The sequence below is a fragment of the Mobula hypostoma genome, chromosome 12 (assembly GCF_963921235.1).
Source record: "Mobula hypostoma chromosome 12, sMobHyp1.1, whole genome shotgun sequence".
NCBI lineage: Eukaryota > Metazoa > Chordata > Chondrichthyes > Myliobatiformes > Myliobatidae > Mobula > Mobula hypostoma.
The window spans coordinates 49,697,407-49,715,148 of record NC_086108.1 but is presented as its reverse complement, the minus strand read 5'-3'; the positions used below and the strand labels follow the sequence as shown (position 1 = coordinate 49,715,148).

The 17,742-nt window shown below is 42.7% G+C and overlaps 1 protein-coding gene across 1 annotated transcript in view; it reads left to right on the top strand.

Annotated features, from left to right (window-relative positions):
• The window catches only part of nmnat2 (nicotinamide nucleotide adenylyltransferase 2), a 294,286-nt gene that overhangs the window by 209,433 nt on the left and 67,111 nt on the right, over positions 1-17,742 (top strand). Inside the window, exon 5 of the mRNA XM_063064047.1 lies at positions 16,072-16,195. Coding sequence (XP_062920117.1) covers positions 16,072-16,195 — 124 coding nt within the window. The remainder of the gene's footprint in view (positions 1-16,071; positions 16,196-17,742) is intronic.

The following is a 17,742-nucleotide window of genomic DNA, read 5'->3' as shown; positions in this document are numbered from 1 at the left end:
CATCTTAAGGGTACAGGAGGAAAGTGGAGCATCTGGAGAAAATCCACAAGCCTGCAAGAAGAAAGTGGAGGATACAGGGAAGTGATGCTGAAATAAGATCTTATTAATTGGTGGTTCTAACACAGTATTTTAAATTACAACATAAAACATAATTTGTAGCGGTTGTAATTTTTGCTCAAAACTTCATGATCCTTTGTGCCAGTTTGGTTGATGGTTTTGTATTTCTGTATTTATGCTCTATTCTTGGTTGGTGCAGCCGTAACGAAACTCAATTTCCCTCGGGATCAATAAAGTATGTCTATGCCTATGTCTATTTGGCTGTGCTTTCTATTTATTGAACAGAGAGCTTTAGTCACAAGTATAAGCTGTTAGTTGGTTCTTTATTTTATGGGTGCAAATCATAAAATCCAAATCATATTTTATCTACAACTTCTTGCAACCTGTCGGTTCGTTACTCCTTAAGTGGCCACCCTTCTGATCAGGACTGTAATTTTTTTGAGATACTTAACTGTGTAACTCAGACAGAGTTGCCTATTGAATTGTGTTTCCTTTATCAGACTATAATATTACAATGCCGTACATGTAAACTATTAACTGTATCAAACTCTGGGATTTGGATTATTGTCTGTCACATTAGTGAGTATATAGGAAAGCATCTGGAATGACGTTTTACATGGTATTCCAGCTGAGAGAATTTTAATAACCACTGAATAAACACAATATTATTTGACTCCTATTAAAGATCAATCTAACAGTCCTGAAAGGCTTTGCTGCAGATGCTCAAAACAAATAAACCAAATCCAGTGGAGCCAGGAGGAGCATTAATGCTCACCCACCTTCGAAAAATGACATCCTGTTGTCCCACTAGTCAAATGTGTAACCTGCTTTGTTTTCTCCTCCTCCCCCTGAGATGCTCTCTCTAACTCCATGAACTTCCCTGGGCTGGATGACCTTTGCAATGCTACTATCTGAATCTTTGTCTCTCTGACTGGAAGATGCTCCAAAACTCAAACGACGTTTAAGCCTTAACCTGCTTTCAGTGTCCTGAGGGGAGCTGACTTTGAATCATGAAGTCCTGAGCAGATCATTTAGCCCTTGGGAATCTGATGTGCATTTAATGAGGTTCTGAGTGACCTGTGAGCTGGCTGCATATACCTGTCTTTGCCCTTTTTACTTTTGATTAACTATCTTGGATTCAGAGTTACCAAATGACCCGGGATCTGCTGTCTTTTGAAACTTGATCTTTGGCATTCTGCTTTGAGGTGGAATGAGTTAAAATGTCATTGCTTTCTGCTTCCTAAAATTGTGCAGTAATTCTTTCCAAAGCCTGACAATGATCCTTTCAGTTCTGATGAACCATCTCATCTCCAGGGAAACCATCTGCACTGTGCTGAACTGTACAACCATTGTGAAGCACAGTGAAATGCTGTAATGTCCCCATTGCGAACTTGCATAAGATAATGGTTAACCTTCCTGTAGCTGGGACTTTATCATACTTTTGAATACATACCCTCAGTTTTCTGATTAGGCATAAACCCAAGTGGAAAATGTACATTGCATGATTCATGCTTGCCGTGCTTAATGAGTAATGACTCTGTAAACATCTCTGGGGCCAGTATCCTTTTTCTCATTTGGATAAACTGTAGATATTATAAATCCCACTAATTATGTTTGCCTTTTAAGGAGAGGAAGGAGGCAAATAACATGCTGTAGAGTTTTATAGTTCATTGCAACTGAGTGAATCAGCATCTCTGTTGTTCCTGCTTCAGCTATAAAATTTATTGCTCTAAAAAATCTAAGGCTTTAGAATCATAGAATTGAGGAAAGTTTCTGTTGCAGGAGGCCATTTAGTCCATCATATTCATGTTGTAAAAGAGCTCTCCAGTTCCATCTCACTATGCAGTACTGAGCCTGCAGTCTTGTAGGTCACGGGTACTTTGTAAATGTAACAAGGGTTTCTACACTCTCACTTGTCCAGATCCCTACCTCTCTTCCTAATTCTTCCACACTTTTCTTAGAGTTTAGGCATTCCAGATTTTCATTCCCTTTACTAAATAAAATGGGTCCTTTCTATTTACCCTATTCAGGACACTTCAGGGCAGAAAGCTACCTCTTCAGACTATCTGATGGGTAGGCGATAAATTATTCTGTGGAGTAAAAAAAAATCTGTTCAGACCCTTTATGTGGTCAAGCCAGTCCATGCCATCCTCAACACCATACATAACAACAATAAAACTAAGTAATCTTATCAAGTCAAGTAAGCTGAAAGGAACCATCTACAACTTCCATATTCATTTGCAACTCACTGGAAGGTCTTACAATTTTATCCATCATCTATTCTTTATCTGCGTATGGAATTATAGATTTCACCAGATGCAGAGTGGCTGCCAGCTGCTGTGATGATTCAATCCTATTCTATACTGGGACTTGCTAGCACGAAACTATGGGCTGATCATCTGATGTGGGTCAGTAGCTATGGGAATCACTGATCAGAGGGCAGCCATTTTGGCATTGACGTGACATCTTAATCTGTGCACAAATGGAACAGGCACTGACTAAGTCATGGATATCTTGAATGTTGCAGCACTGGGCCAGTAGTCAAGCATCACCTTAGCTCTGAGAATGCTTAGTCTGTTTCATTTGTACAAAGAGATCCTGCAGAGGTCTTATTGGGGAGTGCATTTATGGGAGCTGCGATGGAACTGAGGTTTCAGATGAAGCAGTGATAAAGGTTTGCAAACCCAATGAAGCCCTTCACCTGTTTGACCGTAGATGGTTTGGGCCATTCTGTGATTGCCTGAACTTTATATGTGTCCATTTGAAGACTGGAAGGGTTGAGGAATGACACCTGCTCTTTGTGAAACCCAAACTTCTCTGGCTTGGCATAAAGGTTGTTCTCGAGGAGCTGCCTGAGAACCCTCCGGACATGCTGGATGAGTTTCTGGCGAGAGTTGGAATAGAAAGTGTTTAGTTCCAATACACAAAAACAAACTGATTCAAAGTGTCCCAGAGCACATTGTTGACCAGGATCTGAAAAACAGCAGAATGTTGGCCAGACCAAATGGCATCACGAGATACTCCTACTAGCCGGTGGAGGTGTTGAATGTGGTCTTCCACTTGTCCCCTTCTCAGATGCGAACCATGTTGTAAGTGGTGCACAGATCTGTCTTAGAGAATATGCTGTAGTTTCTGCATGGAGATGTTCAAGTGCAGAGGCAAGCAGGGGTAAAGAGCAGTGGTTTCTTGCCATGATGTTGCTGAGGGGCTGATAATAGTTAAATAGTTCAATGGTTCAATTGATGTAGGGATAATCAATGTAGGGAAGGAGGCTTCTTCTTGACAAAATGGAAGCCTGCCCCTGCTGGTGAGGGAACTGGACAAGAAAGCTAATGCCTTCTTGATGTATTGTTCCATGGCCACTGTTTGAGGATGATAGAACCTGGCAGGAGGTCAATGACGCAGTCTTATGCCAGTGTTGAGGTAGGGAGCTACCATTCTCCTTACTGAAGACCTCAAGAAGGTCAGCATATTGAGCTGGCACACCAGACAGGTCCACACTAGCTGTTGGCTCTGGAGGGAACCAGTACAGGTAAACAGGCATGCCAGTCCTCACTCTTGGAGCTCCTTTGGGGACCAAGTGATCCATGGGGTTTGTCAAGATATCCGAGGAAGGCCAAGCACCAGCGGCAGTTCAGATCAATCAATAAGATAGAAGGAGAGAAGGAGAGCTGTTCCCTATGGTTGCCTTCTAGCACAAGCTGGAGGAGTATTGTGGGAAGGTAGATCCTGCCAGAGCCCAGAGGCCCACGATCCAGAGCCTTGACATAAATATTCTCTCTCAATTGTTGAGTGGGAGCTCCCCATCTTTGAGGCTGACAGATATCCATGAGGTTCCCAGCAGCCCCAGAGTCAATAATGCCTGAAGCTCATCACTCTAGGTGTCCCATGGCAGGGAAGCTGGGAGCACTACTTAATTAGAGGAAGGTGCTTGCAGAGAGAATTGACCTGTAAGAATTTCCCTTCTTGCTGATCGATATCCTCTTTTACTAGGCACTTGGGAAGTGTCCTGGACAGCCACAGTGGTGGCAGAAACCTGTTCCCTTAACACAGATCTCATTCCTCCTGAAATAGGTGCAGGCCCCCCACCTGCATGGGCTCTCCATGGTCTGTGTACTGGGTAACAAGGGGGAGGGTGAAGAAATGCAATGATCTAAAGAGTAGGAGGCTTGGGCATTCACCTTCTGTGCCACTCAGCTGCCCAACTGTCTGTTCGAATGGCCAGATTTATTAGTTCATCTAGGCTGTCCTGTTCATCATGCACTGTGATCACATGCTGGACCCCTCTGCTTAGCCCATGCTAGAAACCAGTGATGATGGATCTCTCACTCTACCCCGTCTCAGCAACAAGAGTGCGGAAATTTACTGCATAGTCCCTCACTGTCCCTCTCCCTTGCTACAAGTCTAGTAGTTGGTGGACAGCCTCCTGACCCTGTACTGGAAGATCAAACACTCTCCTGAATTTAACTACAAATTGCTGGAAAGACTGTGCTGCAGGGAAATCTTGTTCTTGTAGGGCTTTGAACAGGCTGAATGGGCGTCTGTCTATGAGATTCACCACGTAAGCCAGTTAATGTGCATTATCATTGAACTGACCTGGCTGGGCTTGGAAAGTCAGTTTACACTGGGTAGTAAGTTCCCGCAGCCACTGGGGACATTGTAGTATCTGTCTAGTGGAGGAATGCTTGGTTCAGGTCCAGAAGTAGCTAAGGAAATCGGAGCATTTATGACTGATGTTGATGAGACTGCCGCAGAGGAGGATGTGAGAGGTACCAGTGCTGGAAGTGAGACAGTTCGGGCAGAGAGCTGCTGAACAGCAGTAATGAGAGTAGTAATGGCTGCCACCTGAGTCTGGCTGTTTGTAGTGAGTTGCTGAACTCACTTTGGACAGCCAGGTGTCACTATGAGTGCTGACAACTGTTCTTCCTGCTTTGACAATGCTTGCTGCTCTGAGAGTTGATGTTGCAGTGTGGGAGCCATTTCTGCCAACCTAGCTCCACTGATTTTAACTTCTCCTCCACATGACCAATGAAATTTGGTTTTGACTGGGCTTGACACTCTGAGAGTAGTTGTCGTACTGCCTGAGCCACTTCTGTCAACCCTGCCTCCACCGACTTTAGCTTCTTTTGTACCTGACCAACAACATTCAGGGCCAATTTCCACTGTTCTTTTTGTGTCCATTTTTGTGGTCATGTCCTGCTGGTGCAAGCTTGGTGATACCCCAAATGCAGAGGGAGAGATGTGGACTCAGAGTGACTCATAGTTATAATTAAGATTGTACAGAACAAAAGAAAATACTAAACACTAGGCCAACGAGGCCACTAACTAAAAAAAGCTCTCAAATTAACTAAAAATTCACATCGTCTTCACTGCTCAAAAACAGTAATCATGAACTGAGTTTATACATCTCCTTAAAAGTGTCTGTCTAAAGTGCTAGTCTTTGTTCCTGAGACGCAGGGAGCGTGATGTTGCCATGCTTTGGTCAAGACCAGACAAGTCTGAAACAAAAGGAAAGGAGTTAAATACTGTACATTTAAGAAGAAACCCTAATTGGCTGGACTGTGCATTATCACATGCATGATTGCTGTCTTCCAGCTGCGGCCTGCAAGGGCACACTGACTCTGAGGCAGAGTCGGTGGTTGTGATGCAAATATGGTCTGAAGAATGCCTTATAAAGCTTCAGCATTTCATACTTGCTTTTATATTCCAGACCTCTCAAATGAATACTAATATTGCATTTGCCTTCCATACTATCAACAGAACCTGCAGGTTAGCCTTTAGAGAATCCTACACTATGACTACCAAGTCATTTTGCACTTCCAGCTCCTGAATTCACACCCCATTCAGAAAGTAGTCTATGCCTTTAATCCTCCTACCAAAGTGCACAGGCATAAGCCACTTCTTTGCCCATTTTCCGACTCTGGCCAAGACCTTCTCCAAACTCCCTGCTTCCTCAGCATTACCTGCCCTTCAATCTATCTTTGTATCATTCATAAACGTGGCCACAATGCCATCAATTCCATCATCTAGATCATTGACATACGTAATAATATGACAAGTAGTGGACCCAATGCTTTTCCGGTGGAACACAACTGGCAGCCAACCAGAAAAGACTCCCTTTATTACCACTCTTTGCCTTCTGCTATCAGCCAATCTTCTGCCCATGCTGCCACCTTTCCTGTAATACCATGGGTTCCTATCTTGGTTAGCAGCCTTATGTGTGGCACCTTGTCAAAGGCCTTCTGAAAATTCAGGTTAAGTAACATCCACTGACTCTTCTTTGTCTATCTTAGCGGTCCCCAACCACCGGGCCGCGGACCGGTACCGGGCCGCAAAGCATGCGCCACTGGTCCATGAGGAAACTATATGATTTGGTGATAGGTGTCAACTGCACCTTTCCTCATTCCTTATCATGCCCACTGTTGAGCCATTACGCATACGAGGTCATTACCCGCGCATCTTCCATGTCAGCGCGGGAAGAAGATCAACTCCTCGAGCTTGCAAATAACGGCAGGCTGAAAAGTATGTTTGGCATAACATCTCTGCTGGCATTCTGGACCTCAAAGACAAGGCTAAATATCCTGAGATAGCCACGAAAGCACTGAAAACGTTGCTTCCATTTCCAACATATTTCGGCAATGAATGCAACGAAAACCAAATTGCGGAATAGACTGGACATAAGGAACCCGGTTCGAGTATCGCTGTCTCCCATCACCCCTTGATGGGACCATCTTGTTTCAGGGAAACAAGCATTCAGCCCAGGGCTCCCACTGATTCAGCGATATTGGTGTGTTGCAATGATTTTATATGTTCATACGGGGAAAATATGTGCTGTGTGTTTAATATCCAAACGTTACTTAAAATCTCATGATGCAATTGACTTACTTATATAACCATATAACAATTACAACACAGAAACAGGCCATCTCTGCCCTTCTAGTCCGTGCCGAAAACTACTCTCACCTAGTCCCACCGACCTGCACTCAGCCCATACCCCTCCATTCCTTTCCTGTCCATATACTTATCCAATGTTTCTTTAAATGATAATATCAAACCTGCCTCTACCACTTCTACTGGAAGTTCATTCAACACTTACTTAAAGCTGCCCTGTCCTTCCCTGATAATTGACTTATCACTATATTCATGCGAGGAAAATATGCGCTGTGTGTTTAATATTAAATTCGTTAGATAAACCCTTTTAGAAACTAAATTCAGTGTATTAGCCACTTATCACCTATATTCCAGTCGTGATTAACACCCCCCCCAACAGAATCGCCAAAAACGAATTGTAGAAAAAATCGGCACGTACACGCTTGTGCACCACGCAAGGCTTCATGGTCATTGTAGTCTCTTGGTGTAAACAACGTATTTGGCTCTACTCTTGTCCGTTGGCAACCCTACCCCCCCCCCCCCCCGGGTCGGCTGGTCCACAAGAATATTGTCAATATGAAACCAGTCCACAGTGCAAAAAAGGTTGGGGACCCCTGATCTATCCCATCAGTTATTTCTTCAAAGAATTTAAACAGGTTTGTCAGGCAAGATTCCCCTGAAGGAAATCATGCTGACTTCTGCCTATTTGATCATATGCCTCCAAGTACTGTGCCTCGAAACACCATCCTTAATAATGGCCTCCAATATCTTGCTAACCACTTAAGTCAGGCTAGCTGACCTCTAATTTCCTGTCTTTTGTCTCCCTCCCTTTTTAAAGAGTGGGTGGTAGTGAGTGAACAGGAGAAAGCAAAAAAATGCAATCATGACTGTTTCAAGATTGTCTTCTTCAAGATATTTGATCCACATCCCAAAGCATGTTTTTAGACCTTTATGAGAAAATAGCTTGAGCAGTGAGTGCCCACACACCTGAATGTCACATGCAAAATTCTTTTTTTGCATTTGAGATTCATTGAAGGTATAGATCCATGGTTTGCTCAAGCCTGTTTGGCCATTGGTTAATGCAGGTCATGCTTGACTGCTCCACTTTCAAGAAATCCAAGGCAGTTAAGTAGTTTACTTAGTGTTCTCTCTCATCAACACTTCCTCTCCTCTGCTAGACTGGACAGATGATGTGTCTAATCCATTTGCAAAACACTCCACCAACCACTTAACTCTGTCTAGACAATGCTCACTGTTCCCTAGGCCATCGATCGTAGCATCATATTGCATGAATGCAGGCCCTTTGGCCTATCATGCTGAGCCAGCTATCAAGTACCTCTCTATACTGATCCCATTTTACAGCACCTGTCCCATTATCTGCTATGTCCTGAGGTTTCAGGAGCTCATCCATATATGCCTTAAGTGTGAGAATACCTTCCTCCACTACCCGCTTCGGTGGTACATTCCAGATTTCAACCACCTCTTGACCCTCTTCCAACACCAATGCACCTCCCCTTCACTCCAGGCTTGTTCCTCCTATGGTTTTTCTTAAAACACCCCCAACTCATGATCTGCAGCCTGCTTGATTTCCCCCATACAACTCCATAAACTTTGGACCTCAATCTTTGGAATTCCGCTGCCATTGATGTATTTGTGCTGCTATGCGCAACGTCATTAACTCTTGGCATTGACTATTGAAGACTTCTTGGACTGTTCTGCTTTTAAATACTTCCAGGCCTTGGGAAACCAAGGGAGTGTAAGCAACACACACAAAATGCTGGAGGAACCAAGCAGGCCAGGTAGATACTGTGGAAAAGAGCACAGTCAACACATCAGGCTGAGACCCTTCGGAAGGACTGAGGAGTGTGATGTGTTGAATCCACAGATGAATGTCTATCCTACTTATACATAAGTGGAATGAAGAGCACTTTTCCATCTGAACACCCTAGCCCAACTCTGCCCTGCCCCTATCATCAGTCTGCTCATCAACTGTCTAATGCTTACCACCAACCTCCATTGTTTGTTCTCTGCCCCTGCTCCCCAGTCTACTCCCAACATGATGATAATGTGGTAAATTTGATCAGGACATTTGTGGATGCTACCAAGGTTTGGGATACAGTGAACAGTGAAGAAGACAATCAAAGCTTGCAGTGGAATCTGGACTAACTGGGAAAAGGGGGCTGAAAATGGCAGGTGGAATTTAATGCAGACAAGTGTGACAAGTTGCACTTTGGAAGACAAATCGGGAAAAGACTTAATGGTGAGTGGTAGGGCACTGTGGAGAGTAACAGAGGGATCTATGAATACCATAAGGGTTATGAGCATAGGAGACACAGGAGCAGAGTTGGGCCATTCAGCCCATTGAATCTCTTCTGCCATTTGATCTGGCGGATCCATTTCTCTCTCAACCCCATTTTCCTGCCTTCTCCCTGTAACCTTTCACACCCTGACTTACCAAGAATCTATGAACCTCCATCTTAAATACACTCAATGATCGGGCCTCCATAGCTGCCAGTGGCAATGAATTCCACAGATTCACCACCCTCTGGCTAATCAAGAACCATCCTCAGCCCTATCACTCTGGCTCCCATCCACTTGCCAAATTAGTTTAAACCCTCCCCAATAGTTCTAGCAAACTTGCCTGCAAGGATATTGGTTCCCCTTGGGTTCAGGTGAAATCTGTCCCCCTTGTTTAGGACATACCTTCCCAGAAAGGATTCCAATGAAACTCTGTCCCCTGCACCAGGATAAAATGGATAATTCATATCCACAATTCCTTGAAAGTGGTATCACAGGTAGATAGGGTCATAAAGAGAGCTTATGGGACATTGGCCTTCATTAATCAAGGTATTGAGTACAGGAGTTCGGATGTTATATTGATGTTGTATAAGATGTTGGTGAGGCCTAATTTGGAGTATTGTGTGCAGTTCAGGTCACCCACCAACAGGGAAGATATCACTAAGATTGAAAGAGTGCGGAGAAAATTTACAAGGATGTTGCCAGACCTTGAGGGCCTGAGTTATAGAGAAAGATTGAATAGATTGGGACTTTATTCTCTTCTAGAGCATAGGAGAATGAGGGGAGAGTTGATAGAGGTATATAAAATTATGAAGGGTATAGATGGGGTAAATGCAAGCAAATTTTTTGCACAGAGGTTGGCTGAAACTGGAACAAGAAGTGATGGTTTAAGGGTGAATGTTGACATGTTTAAAGAGAACATGAGGGGGTACTTCTTTACCTAGAGGGTGATTGAAGTGTGAAATGAACTGCCAGTGGAAGTTGTGGATGTGGGTTCAATTTCAACATATATGAGGAATTTGGATAGGTACAGAGAGGGTCGAGTGCAGGTAGATGCAGCTAGGCAGAATAATAGTTAGACATTGTCTGGATGAGCTGAAGGTCCTGTTTCTGTGCTGTAGTTTTCTATGAGTATGACTCTATGGCCAATAATCCCTCTTTTCTATCCCATCCAACTACAGAACTTATTGGAGACCCCACTGCCCTTGGATTTTTCCACCCCTGGCCACCAGCTCTCTTCCGCAACAATTCTCACTCAGCCCCTCCAGTGCATTCACTTCTCAGACAGAATTTAGTCTTGTGAATTGGGCATCCAACTTGAATGTCCACCAACATGTCAATCAGGCAGTCAGGAACCCAGCAGAAAAAATAAAAACAGGGTATTAAAATGATAACACCTCTAACTATTACCCCCTTCACAATAATCACTCTAAATACTTCAAGCCATATTTTATATTTACTTCATAAATTCATGCTGGTATTTATGCGCATTTTATTGCATATCCGTACCTCTAACTTTAAACCTGAACCCGAGAGGAACCAATATCCCTTCATGATCTGTTGGGGAGAGTGAGGAGAACCAGAGTGAAAGGGCTGAGGATGATATACAAGTAGATGCAGTATGTAATGAGACTGTGGAAAAGGAGACAGATGGTAGGGCAAAATTTCAGTCACTGGAATGAGTCGAAGTGAAACTGAAAGGTCTGAAGTAAGCTGAACCAGATGGACAACATCATTCTGAAAGAAGTAGCTGAAGAGATTGTGGCGGCATTAGTAATAATTTTTCAAGAATCACTAGAATCTGTAATGGTTCTGGAGGATTGCAACTATCACTCCACTCTTTAAGAAGGGAGCAAGGAAATTATAGGCCACTTAGCCAGACTTCAGTGGTTGGGAAGATATTGGAGTTCATTATTAAGGATGAAGTTTCAGGGTAGTTGGAAGCATGTGATAAAATAGGCCAAAGTTTACATGGTTCCTTTAACGGAAATATTGCCTGACAAATCTGTTGGAATTAATTGAAGAAGTAACAAGCAAGATAGACAAAGGAGAGTCAGTGGATGTTGTTTACCTGGATTTTCAGAAGTCCTTTCACAAGGTGTCGCACATGGGGCTGCTTAATAAGATAAGAGTCCTTTGTATTATAGGAAAGATTCTACCATGGATAGAAGATTGTCTGACTGCCAGGAAGCAAAGAGTGGGAATAAAGGGGGCCTTTTCTGGTTGGCTGCTGCTGTTGATGGTTTAGAAAAATGAGGAGGTATTTTACTGATACTATATTGAATGGCCTAGATAGAGTAGATGTGGAGAGGGTATTTCCTATAGTGGATAAGTCTAGGACCAGACTTAGAATAGAGGGACACCCATTTAGAACAGAGGTGAGGAGAATTTTTTTTTAACTGTGGGTGGTGAATCCGTGGATTTTATTGCCACAGATGGCTGAGGAGGTCAAGTTAATTGGGTATATTTAAAGCGGAGCTTGATAGGTTCTCGATTAGTTAGGCGTCAAAGAATATAGGACAAAGCTGGAGAATAGGGTTGAGAGGGTTAATAAATCAGCCATGATAAATGGCAGAGCAGACTCAATGGGCTGAATGGCCTTATTCTGCTCCTATATCTAATGGTCTTTTTTAATGTAATCCTATATTCTTTATAATTATTGAATGTTGTTGTTTTTAGTTGCATGTTGCACCCTGACCAACACATCATAGCAAATTGGTAATGTCTATAAATGTTCAGTATATGGTGAATAAAGTTGATCCTTGATCCGTGATCCTTCAGATTTCCAAGCCCCGTACAAGAACTCATCACCGCACCTTCCTCCTATCCCAGTCTAGCACTGTCCTTAATCTTAATTTGAAACCCTGACTTAATGCTCAAACCAGGGTCTTTTTGTGATGCTGTTGTCAAAGGGCAGCTTTTGAGCCATCAACCAGACATTGTTTACAGTGTTATCTAGTCCGTTTGCCAAATGGGCCAATCTGAATCTAGCCTGCAAATAAATAGCAGGTCTTAGGGAGTTCAGTCACTTCAGCTAAATTTAGCAGAATATGGAAAATGTAATCTGTCTCAGGAAGTCTACCATTATCCAGTCAACTCTGGTCATTTTCACTCATAATAAGGTGTTTCAGTTATGATGAAACGTCTTTGAGGCCCAGGAGTAGGCCATCAGTTTGCTGTTGTAAAAGGGAAACAGTTTGAAATCTACCAGTTGCTCTCACTAATGTTATTGTACTCATAGGCAGACAAGGTCTCAGAAAAGCTTTATTAGCTGATCTTATTTGCCATATGAAAGCACTTGAATGAATTTTTTACCTTGTTTATGAAGAGACACCAGTTATTGATTTCTGTTTATTTTTTTCCTTAAAACTTTTACAGTCATCTCTAGATTGAGGTTATGATATATGCCATGGAGAAATGGGTTGCTGTTTTGAAATTGTCTGCAGAATAAGCAGCCATTCTTCTCTGGATTATGAGCTAAATTAATTTGAATTGTTTTAATGCATAACATTGCATCAAATCCATTGGTAATATTTAATTCTCAGAATAGAATCGTAGGAGTCCATGCTTCAGAAAGCAAAAAGTTTTTTCTTAATTACTCTCTTGTCGGTTCTTCATGTTTGTTGTATATTTATTTGAAGTGAGAAACCTAGTCTAAACAACTCTGGTCCAGAACACCACCACAGGTTGATGGGGTGGTAAGGAAGACAAACAACATGCTTTCCTGTATTAGTCAAGGAATTGAGTTCAAGAGCTGGGAAGTTAAGTTGCAGTTTTATAAAACTTCAGTTAGCTGTTTCTGGAGTATTGCATTCAATTCTTGTCACCCCATTACAGGAAGAATGTCAGGACTTTGGAGAGGGTACAGAAGAGGTTTACCAGGATGCTGCCTGGATAAGTGGGTAGTTTAGAGCAATTTTACAAATAATGAATAACTAAGATCCTGGCACCAACCTTTGTGGCACTCCACTCTTCACTGGCCTCCAACAACCTTCAATCATCCCCCTCTGCTTACTTCATCTGGGCCAGTTTTGAAAGCATCTAACAACTCTTCCTGGATTCCATGGAACTAACCTTTCAGATCAGCCTACCATGCTGGACCTTGTTGATGGCCTTGCTAAAATCCAAATAGACAACATCCTCTGCCTTACCCTCATCTATCTGTTTGGTTAATCCTCAGAAAACTTTAAAAGGTTTGTCAAGCATGACTTCCAGTGCTCAAAGCTATGCTGACTTCTCATCATCTGACCATGTCTATCAAAATGCTGGCAGTAGATCCTGTCCCTTAGAATTCCCTCCAGTTACATCCCCACTACTTGAGGGCACCATGGTAGTGTAGTGGTTCATGCAAGGCTATCACAGCTCATGGTGTCAGAGTTCAGAGTTCAGTTCTGGCACCGTCTGTTAAAAGTTTGTACGTTCTCTCCGTGACTGCATGGGCTTCCTCCAGATGCTCCAGTTCCCTCCCACAGTCCAAAGACGTATGGGCTAGTAGGTTAATTGGTTGTTGTAAATTGTCCTGTGATCAGGCTAGTAATAAAAAGATGTTTTGCTGAGTGGCACGGCTCATTGGACAGGAAAGGCCTGTTTATCACTGTATCTCTAAATACAATTACTGTAAAATATAATAAAATACTGATATCAGGCTGACTAGCCTATAGTCATAGTAGTCATAGTCATACTTTATTGATCCCAAGGAAAATTGATTTTCATTACAGTTGCCCCAACCAAGAATAGAGTATAAATATAGCAATATAAAACCATAAATAATTAAATAGTAATATGTAAATTATGCCAGGAAATAAGTCCAGGACCAGCCTTTTGGCTCAGGGTGTCTGACCCTCCAAGGGAGGAGTTGTAAAGTTTGATGGCCACAGACAGGAATAACTTCCTATGATGCTCAGTGTTGCATCTCAGTGGAATGAGTCTCTGGCTGAATGTACTCCTGTGCCCACCCAGTACATTATGTAGTGGATGGGAGACATTGTCCAAGATGGCATGCAACTTGGACAGCATCCTCTTTTCAGACACCACCGTCAGAGAGTCTAGTTCCATCCCCACAACATCACTGGTCTTACGAATGAGTTTGTTGATTCTGTTGGTGTCTACTACCCTCAGCCTGCCGCCCCAGCACACAACAGCAAACATGATAGCACTGGCCACCACAGACTCGTAGAACATCCTCAGCGTCGTCCAGCAGATGTTAAAGGACCTCAGTCTCCTCAGGAAATAGAGATGGCTCTGACCCTTCTTGTAGACAGCCTCAGTGTTCTTTGACCTGTCCAGTTTATTGTCAATTCGTATCCCCAGGTATTTGTAATCCTCCACCATGTCCACCCTGACCCCCTGGATGGAAACAGGGGTCACCGGTACCTTAGCCCTCCTCAGGTCCACCACCAGCTCCTTAGTCTTTTTCACATTAAGCTGCAGAATAGTTTCCTGATTTGTCCTTGCTACCCTTCTGAAAGAGGAGAACAACATAAAGGAGGTAGGATTTATACTATGAATGGTAGGGCTTTGAGGAGTGCCATAGAGGAGAGGGACCTGGCTATACAGATCCATAATTCCTTGAAACTGGCCACTGAGTACAGGAGTTGAAATTGTACAAGACTTTTGTGAGACCAAATTTAGAATGTTGTGTACAGTTCTGGTTACCTTCCTACAGGAAAGATATCAATAGGAGAAAATTTACAAGGATGTTGCCAGAACTTGAGGACCCAAGTTAAAAGGAAAGGCTAAATAGGATAGGACTTTATTGCCTAGAGTGTAAGAAATGAGGGGAACTTGATAGAGGTGTACAAAATTATGAGGGGAATAGATAGGGTAAATGCATGCAGGTATTTTTCCCTCATGTTGTGCAAGACTAGAACTAGAGGTCATAAGAACAGGGTGAAAGGTGAAATATTTAAGCAGAATCTGAAGGGAAACCTCTTCACTCTGAGGGTCATGCAAACATGGAATAAGCTGGCAGTGGAAGTCATATATGCAGGTTCAGTTGTGACATTTAAGAGAAGTTTGAATAGGTACATGGATGAGAGGGTTTTGAGGGATATTGTCCAGGTGCAGGTAAATGGAACTAGGCAGGAGATCAGGTTGGCATGGACCAAGTGGGTAAAAGGGCCTGTTTCTGTGCTCGAGGACGCTATGACTCTGTAACTCTTATTAGTTACGTTCCAGTATTTGGTCATTTCATCGGTGGCTAACCATGAAGTGACCATCAGGAAAACCGTGAAGCGAGGGTCTCCACCAATTCCTTCTGGCATTCCACAGAGTCCAAGAGTGGACATGGTCAGATCCCTGGGATGACTGCAGAAGCAGGAAGTGATGTATTGGGATTGAGGGCAGAGCAATGCAAATGGCTTGTCTACCTGCTTTTAAACTTTCCAAACTCAATCTGCTTCTTCAGTGAGCGAGGTAACTGATCAAGCTAATAATTTCTTTACCAGTTGTGAGATGTTGCTGGTGAAAAATGGTGCAACGTTTATTAATGTAACAATAGATACTTGGTGCCAACACAACGTGCTAAGCCTGTACCAGTGGTTTTACAAGGTGTCAAGTAAATGCCATATTTAAGACCATGAGTTGATCTTCTGCAGCCTTTCCTGAGAAATTCTGCTCTTTAGTAATTAAACACCAATTAACAATAGGCATGAAATAAAGGGATTTCACTTTTAAGTAAGGTGCTAATTGGTAATAATAAAGACAAGCCCCTCTGCTCACTGGGTGAGAGCTGTTACTAATTGCTCTGTGCTAAGAAGCTATTCAGTGCCACTGTGAATTTGCCAGATGTTCATGGCTGACGGAAGCAGTGAGGCTTTAACTGTGCTTTTCTAAATTTTCTCCTAGAGAGTGACTGGCTGCATTCTGTCCAATGTAAACTCTCCGGCTACACCTATCATTGGACAGCCACAGAATGGAAGGCGCACCATCTACCAGAACACCACAATCACAAGCAACAAACCCACTGCAGGCAAGTCTCATCTGTGACCTGGTGGATGCGTCATGGGCGAGGGTGGAAAAAACAGAGGGAGGCGTATCGAATCTTGATTCAGGGTCTGTGTTTTAGTACACCAAAGAGCTATTTTTGTGTAACGAAACCAAACCCAAGGATTTGCATTTTAAACCTCATTACTGGTTGGTTGCCTGAATACAACATCTTGTATATTCATTAACCATTGTAGAAATATGATTTCAAATTCTTCCTGTTACAGCTGGAGAACTTAACTTCAGCCTGGTAAATAAAGATGAAATTTAAATATTATCATTATAAATAACAGAGGCTAGATTCTCATAAAATTCCAGCAGGGTGACTCATTCTTTACCTGTTCTGGCTAATATAAGGCTCCAGAGCCAGAACGAAGTAGTTGACTTTCAATTTTCTTCTGAAACGACCCAGAAAGGAAAATTTGGAATGGACTCTTAATGCTGACAGAAGATGCCTGTGTCCTTCCAGGCAATCGGAAAAAAGCTCAAGGTCCCAGTTTGTTTAAAGTTAGCTGTTCTTGGCTAAGAGATGGAGGAATGACAACATTTGGCCACAATGGCCATTTCTTTTCCCCATTCAACATTTACATATAAATTGATGTATGACCCCTTGCTTGAATGCTGGTATCTCCTGGAACATTCCAGGCATGAGGGAGCATCGCCAGAGAGGGAACCAGTAGGAAAAAATACTAAGCATGCTATTTGTTTGTTGGATAAGGGTGTCATTGACCAAAGGCACATTTTCGGCTTGTCCCTAGTTCCCCTCCAGTAATTTGTAGTGAGCTGTTTTCCTGAAGCATACTGCTCTTTATTGCTGGGGATCACACTCCAGGATTTATGCAGCAATGATGAGGACGTGATGATACATTTCTAATTCAGGACAGTGTGTGACTTGGATGGTATTTGAAAGTGGTGTTTTTTTAAAAGAAAAGTCAGAAAACTGCAAGAGCTGGAAATCTGGAAGAACGAAGCACGAGTAATTCTTTGTTAAGTTATATTGGTCTAATTCCTTGGGCATTCAGATCAAATGCATTCTTCATTTATACTCTGAGCTGTTTGTCCTTGACCTTCCACATCTGAGTGAAGAAGTTCCCCCTTATGTTCTCGTTAAACATTTCACCCTTCACCCTTAACCCATAACCTACTGTTGTAATCTCACCCAACCTCAGAGGAAAACCCTGCTTGCTTTTACTCAATCTATACCCTCATAAATTTGTATACCTCTATCAAACCTCCCCTCAATCTTCTACATTCTCGGTTATAAAGTCCTAACCTGTTCAAACTTTCCCGAATATTCAGATATTCAATTCCTGGCAACATCCTTGTAAATTTTCTCTGTACTCTTTCAATCTTATTTACATCTTTCTTGTAGGTACGTGAACAAAACTGGACACAATACTTCAAATTAGGCCCCACCAACATCTCATACAATTTCAGACATCCCAGCTCTCCCAGAAGTTCCGGGAGTCTCCCGCGTATTAATAGCAGCTCCCTGATGCCCGCAAATTATATACAATATCCCAGAAATGAGAG